Raw genomic sequence first — 7136 nt, 5'->3', positions numbered from 1 at the left:
AAAAAATGTGTGTATATATATATATATATATATATATATATATATATATATATATATATATATATATATATATATATATATATATATATATATATATATATATATGTATATATATATATATATATTTTTATATGTATATATATATATATATATATATATATATATATATATATATATATATATATATATATATATATATATATATATATATATATATTATCACAGAAGCCACCAAAACCGTATGGATCATTCAGAGTGGTAGGGGAAGCATACCAAATACTAATTTAAATTCAACAGTCGATCAAAGGATTGGAGTTGGTGCCTTGGAGTTCATTTTCATTCCTTGCGTGTGTACAAGATGTCGAGTGCTATCACACATCCATAATGGAGAGAAATGTTCGTTCTGTCAGTGACCCACAAAACTTACAGACTAAGGAGTGTGTCGAGGACGCTTCTTACCTGCATCATCTGGTGGGTGTCCCAGAGGTGGGTGGGGAGGTGCTGTGTGTAAGTCACCACAGCCACCAGCATCAGCACAGCGTTGCACATGAAGTACAGCGGGAAGAGTACCTGCTGCACCTGTGCGAACACGTGTCGCTGCACTGAGAAGAAAAGCGCCAAACCTGTGAGGAGACGAGATGACAGGATAACCGAGGAACTCAAAAGTAATTGAGGGAACGTCTATGTATAACTGTACTCTTTACTGAACTTTTTTATAGACATAGAAATAACTACTGATAACTGTATGACCTCCGTGTGAATTTAGTACCTCCCTTTGATTATAATTATCTATAATACTGAAGTGGATTATGAAATTCATGTTAAAAGTTATCATTCTTTTTATCATGGTATGATCCATCCAGCCACACAAGTAGCAACCATACACGACAACCAAAATCTCTCACAACTCACCAGACACGAAGGTCATCCAGACTTGGCTGCCGAAGACAGTGCTAACAGAGGCAACATAGAATAGCCGAGTGAGGGTGGAGGCTTCGGTGGCGTTCCTGCGGGAGTCCGGGAAGAGTCTGAAGGCGAGGTACACAACTGACACTATGGTGATGAGGTGTGCCGGTTGTGTGTGTTCCAACACCTCTCTGAAGTGAACAAAGCCATCACCTTCTAATTAGTTTCCACCTGAGCTATTTTTTTTCCACATATTGTGAATATAATAATTGTTTTCCCTGTCATTTCCATATAATTTGAAACATATTAATCGTGTGCCGGCGAAAAATAAATTAATTTTGTTTCTTGGTGTTCGTAAGAAGTAATAAAAATATTTTAGTGGAGTGTCGCAAATAACGTATAAAAGTAAAGTACGAGAGACAACGTATGATTTTTAGAGGAAAGTTTATTTTGATGATATCCGTCATTAAATTTCACTAATTGTAAATATACACTAGGATGTTTTAATTCCCGCCCGGGGAGAGAGAAGAAGAATGAGAGGAGGAAGAAGATGAAGAAGAAGAAGAAAAGGAGGAAGAAAGAAAAAGAATAAGAATAAGAGGAAGAAGAGGAGGAGGAAGAGGAAGAGGAAGAGGAAGAAGAGGAGGAGGAAGAGGAAGAAGAGGAGGAGGAAGAGGAAGAAGAGGAGGAGGAGGAAGAGGAAGAAGAAAAAGAGGAGGAGGAAGAGGAAGAAGAAAAAAGAGGAGGAGGAAGAGGAAGAATTAGAGGAAGAGGAAGAACAAGAGGAGGAGGAGGAAGAGGAAGAAAAAGAGGAGGAAGAGGAAGAAGAAAAAGAGGAGGAAGAGGAAGAATTAGAAGAAGAGGAAGAAGAAGAGGAGGAAGAGGAAGAATTAGAAGAAGTGGAAGAAGAAGAGGAGGAAGAGGAATACAAGGACGAGGATGAGAAGGAGGAAGAGAAAGAGAAGGAAAGATGAGATTGCCTGGAAAACTGATGCTGCGTATACTACTATTATTACTCTTACTACTGCTTCTCACAATAATAATAATAATAATAATAATAATAATAATAATAATAAATGTATAATTCATGAAATTAATTTTAATTTATAAACTACGGTACATATACAGTAATTTAAATCTATATTTTGAAGTTAGACATCCAGACAACAAGACGTACAGAATAATAATGATATTCAAAATTAAAAAAAAAATTAACCAGTTTCTAACAACCAAACTAGTAAAAGGAATGACTAACTTGAGAAGTAGATCTCATTAGAAGGATGGTCTTTATAAACCTTGGAATCTCTCTCGTAGTTAGTTTTAATGATTTAAGTCTTCTTGATTGCTAATACGTAATGTAAATGGGAGCCATAATGGATAGCAAATCGAAGCTGTTTTTTAGTACTCACTTGTCTCTATAACGCAAACCTAAATTAAATTTGTTGTAAAGATAACAGTATCATATTCGCCAGGAAACAGGACAAGTGCTTCCTGATGCGGGTCTTAGTCATGTGACGACCAACTAGCTGTGGGAGATTGTGCTTATATGACCGAGGATTGTTGGTGGCTTACCCTAAATTCACCCAGTGAAATGTTAAATATCAAATTAAGTGATATTTATTATATATGGTCAACCCTTTTGGCTCTAAGGCCCTTTTTTTTTTTGCTGTGCTGGGTGCCGTCCCTCGCTTAACCATCCACCATATAAAAAATATCGATATTCCATTCAAAATAATAAAGGATATCTATTATATGTTAATGATTTGAACGAACTGATAACTTGAAATTTCAGGCATATACATGGAAACTTTATTATCCAGAATGCTAGTGAAGAATGGTTCTGTGAATATGTTTAAAGGATGAGATGGTGAATGATGGTGAGCAGTTTCAGGGTGAATATTGACAATGTGCAGTGATGACTAGCAAAGACTAATAGTTCAGTGAATATTCACAATTCAGTTAAGTAAAGATATGCAGTGCTCATAAGTGAAGATGTGCAGGGATAAGCAATAAAGATGAATGCTTCTGTGATATGAAGATGTTCTGGAGTTAGTAGTGAAGATGAGTTAAGCTTAAAAGTGAAAATGAATGAAGCTGTGAAGATGTACAAGAGTGAATAATGAAGATGAATAACACTGCAAAGGTAAGGTAAACAAGACTAATTAGTGAAATAACGATGTGCAGCGAAGATGTGAAAAGTTTGGCTTCACTGACCTTTCAACCAAGACAACAAGATTTCTCAATACAAAACGAATGACATAATCGCTTACGCGTACCCTGTCTCTCCTTATGTAAGCCAACATTACTGCCACACACACACACACACACACACACACACACACACACACACATGTTCCAGAGGGGACACAAACAAGGGGTCACAATTGGAAGTTGAAGACTCGGATGAGTCAAAGGGAATGTTAGGAAGTATTTCTTCAGTCATAGAGTTGTCAGGAAGTGGAATAATCTAGCAAATGATGTAGTGGAGGCAGGAACCATACATAACTTTAAGACGAGGTATGATAAAACTCATGGAGCAGGGAGAGAGAGGACCTAGTAGCGATCAATCAATCAACCAATCAATCAATCAATCAATCAATCAAGAGAGAGAGAGAGAGAAAGAGAGAGAGAGATAATAAAAATAATCATCATCATCCAGCTCAGGGTACTCTCGAAGTTGTGTACCCAATGTCTGTTAATGAAAAGCTAAGGGATGAGCTTCCTCGTTGCCACCCACACCGGCTCTCCTTGTCGCCAGGAACATTTGCTTGTCAACTACACTCCCTTCTCTGCTATCCAAACTTATGAATGATATCTTAAATAATTTAAACTTCCCAAGGACGAGGCTTAGTGGTTGAAGGATCGAATCTTCATCGCTCCTTGAAATGAATATCGCATACGGATTTAGCATGTTACACAAATGTACCTTCACGGTACGTCTGGTTAGGACACACACACTCCAACATTCACAGTCCCTCTGCCCTGGCTGGCTCTTCACACACACACCTCGACATTCACAGCCCTTTGGAGAGACTCCTGACATTCAACAACCTTCACCGTGCTTCTGATACTGCTTTTGACACTCCACAACATTCAGTATCTTCTTGAGTTACCTTGGTACTCCTAAACATTCATAGTACCTCTGGCCGGGTTCCTCCCACGTTATTATTCACATTATTTTTTGAATCTCGAAGCACCTCCATATTCAAATTACTCCTGTACTAATATAGAACACAGTAGTAGCATAATACAGTGGACCCCCGCATAGCGAACGCCTTGCATAGCGAACAATCCGCATAGCGAACGCTTTGTTCGCCAAAATTTTGCCCCGCATAGTGGACAAAAACCCGTTCAGCGACCTTCGTCCGAGACACGTCCATTGTTTACCAGCCAGCCTCCGCGGTAACATTCAAGCATACACTCGGAATATTTCGTATTATTACAGTGTTTTCGGTGCTGTTTCTGGAAAATAAGTGACCATGGGCCCCAAGAAAGCTTCTAGTGCCAACCCTGTGGTAAAAAGGGTGAGAATTAGTATGGAAATTAAGAAAGATTTTGAAGGGTTTGGGGCTAACCCTGAGAAGCCTATGCCAGTTGTGGAATCCATTGTGCCTACTTCAAAAATTAAGGAAATGTGTGCACAGTGGGTTGAACTGCAAACCTTTATGGATGAAAATCACCCTGACACAGCTGTTGCAAGCCGTGCTGGTGACTATTTCAATGACAATGTTATGGCCCATTTTAGACAAATCGTAAAGGAACGGGAGGTACAGAGCTCTATGGACAGATTTGTTGTGCGACAGAGGTCCAGTGACTCTGAAGCTGGTCCTAGTGGCATTAAAAGAAGAAGGGAAGTAACCCCGGAAAAGGACTTGCTACCTCAAGTCCTAATGGAAGGGGATTCCCCTTCTAAACACTAACACTCTCTCTCCCCTCCTCCCATCCCATCAATCATCACCAGATCTTCAATAAAAGTAAGTGTCATGTAATTGTGCATGCCTTTTTCAGTTTGTGTGTACTAAAATTAACATTTTTTTGTGGTAAAAAAAATTTTTTTTCATACTTTTGGGTGTCTTGCACGGATTAATTTTATTTCCATTATTTCTTATGGGGAAAATTAATTCGCATAGCGAACATTTCGCATAACGACCAGCCCTCTTGCACGGATTAAGTTCGCTATGCGGGGGTCCACTGTATATTGTCCCAACACACAATACAACGAAAACACATTACTCTGTACTAACAACACAGTAGCAATACATTACACTGTACACAAAATTGTGTCAACACAATGCATTCTACTGACAAACAAAATAAATGAAGCACAGCACTATTGTTTCTTTTTTTTCGATCAGCATAAGGTAAAGGTTCAAAGGTTCTAGGAATTAAAGAATTTTAATATCATGGTCACACTCGTGTAGTTGTTAAGTGTTAGTGTAGTTGTTACTGTGTTACTAGAAGATAACAAATAGTGAGTGTTGCATAACTAAACATGAAGCTTAAATGTTGAATTAGCGAGGGTCTGAAGCCCTGCTCCTGACCCCACCTCTGCATCTGCCTTGACTGACATTTAATGGGTTCTGGCTTTTCGGGCCCTAACGTAACTGTTCTTGAAGCTTCGTTCTGTTCCACTAGCACCATACGACTGCATAAATACCTCATTACGTCCCTGTACCTCCTGTGTGCCCTCTAGTACCTGGTTCCTGTCTCTCAAATCATCTCTCCATTCCATCTCTATTATTTCTCCTCTTAGAATTGTGTATTTAAGGACAGAAAATTGCACGTATGCATCCCATTTACAAGTTTTCGCTATCAATCGAATAAAGAACGCATGAAACACATTGCATTTTCTGTTCATTTAGCGTAAAGCGCCAGGAAGTAACTGATCAGAACGAGAGCGGCAACCTCAAGCGTGCTTATATAAGCCCAACCCGACGCAAGAATACGCCAGTGTTCTAATATAAGTCGCAACACGATATCATCTTCAGTTCAACATTTGGCGTATGAATATAACTTCAGTTATTCATCATTATATCATTATATAAACAATATCACCATTGTGAAACACAAGAATGCTGTGAAGCAACCCGATATGTACTGTACCCAATACAAATTTGCAATTACACAATACGGTATCATTACACAAACACTTACCTGTACCAATGCGCGTTTTCCCTCTTTTCATCAGCATCGGAATTAAAGTTCTTGTATTTCTTGCCGTACTCCTTAATCTGAGCCTTAGTGACTTTCGTGGGCTCTCTCTTCCTCGAGTCTACAAGCCTCTCCAACTCCTGCCTCGTCAACGTTTCGGTAGAATACGGGAACACAGCGACTCCTCCGAAGGTTTTTGATTTGTGCATTTCAGAGGGACGGAACTCGGAAATAGAATGGAATCGAGAGCGGCTGACAAGGGACTTGGCATGGGGCGCCATAGGCCTCATACCCTTCACTTCCACCTCCGCTAAAGTCATGCTCTCCACTTTGTGTATGTTGGAAACACACATTGTATTGGAATTTCTCGGATCTAATGCCCAAGATTACACTAAAATTATATATATATACTCAGGACGCTCTTAGGCTAAAATACCGCTAAACCTTTTCGAGTTAGTATCCCTCCTCTTCTATTGCAGTGATGGTCTATGTAAGTCTGAATGCAAGAACGTCGTCTGTTATTTACCGGCGTGGCTCAGTTCGAGGTATGAAGAAAGCTTGCCGCTGCCCCGCTTATATACATTACCACTACGCACCGCTCAGTTGCCAGCTGCACAATGCTCTTGGGAACGCTCGATAAACTTATTTGCATTTTTCTGCTTGAAGTAATGTTTGACAATACATTTACACTGAAGTATTCTCAGTTATATTAAGACTACTGTGCTTTTCGCACTTTTATCAAAAATTATATACTAAAGAATGATTAGCTAATTATAGCCTGGATAGTAATGGCAAGAATTGGTAATAATTTTCCGATTCCTTACTGAGATTAAGATTGCAAGCCGTCAAATTTCAAAGATACAGAAGTTCACTTGATAAACTAGAGTTGCAAGGTGAGTTAATGCAACATTCTCGTTGCAAGGAAAAAATGGAGGGTGGTGACAGGCACACCGTGGTTGCAACAAGCTGGAATACACTATGCAATCAAGACAGCGGTGGTAAACTTAGCTATGAGTGGAATATTCTTGTGGAAATTGCACACGAAGCATCTAGTTGCCACACCCACCCTCTGCCTGGCA

At 39.2% G+C, this 7136-nt stretch overlaps 1 protein-coding gene across 1 annotated transcript in view; it reads right to left on the bottom strand.

Moving 5' to 3' along the window:
* LOC128703328 (transmembrane protein 205) overlaps window positions 1–6586 on the bottom strand; it is a 44820-nt gene extending 38234 nt beyond the window's left edge. Inside the window, exons 1-3 of the mRNA XM_053797954.2 lie at window positions 6061–6586; window positions 913–1097; window positions 460–623 (exon numbers count right to left, since the gene is read on the bottom strand). Of these exons, the coding sequence (XP_053653929.1) occupies window positions 460–623; window positions 913–1097; window positions 6061–6410 (699 nt within the window). The 5' untranslated portion in view covers window positions 6411–6586. The remainder of the gene's footprint in view (window positions 1–459; window positions 624–912; window positions 1098–6060) is intronic.
* Between the last annotated feature and the right edge of the window lie 550 nt (window positions 6587–7136).

The sequence above is a fragment of the Cherax quadricarinatus genome, chromosome 15 (assembly GCF_038502225.1).
Source record: "Cherax quadricarinatus isolate ZL_2023a chromosome 15, ASM3850222v1, whole genome shotgun sequence".
NCBI lineage: Eukaryota > Metazoa > Arthropoda > Malacostraca > Decapoda > Parastacidae > Cherax > Cherax quadricarinatus.
Note: the sequence above shows the minus strand (reverse complement) of the source record. Positions and strands in the feature narration are given on the sequence as shown.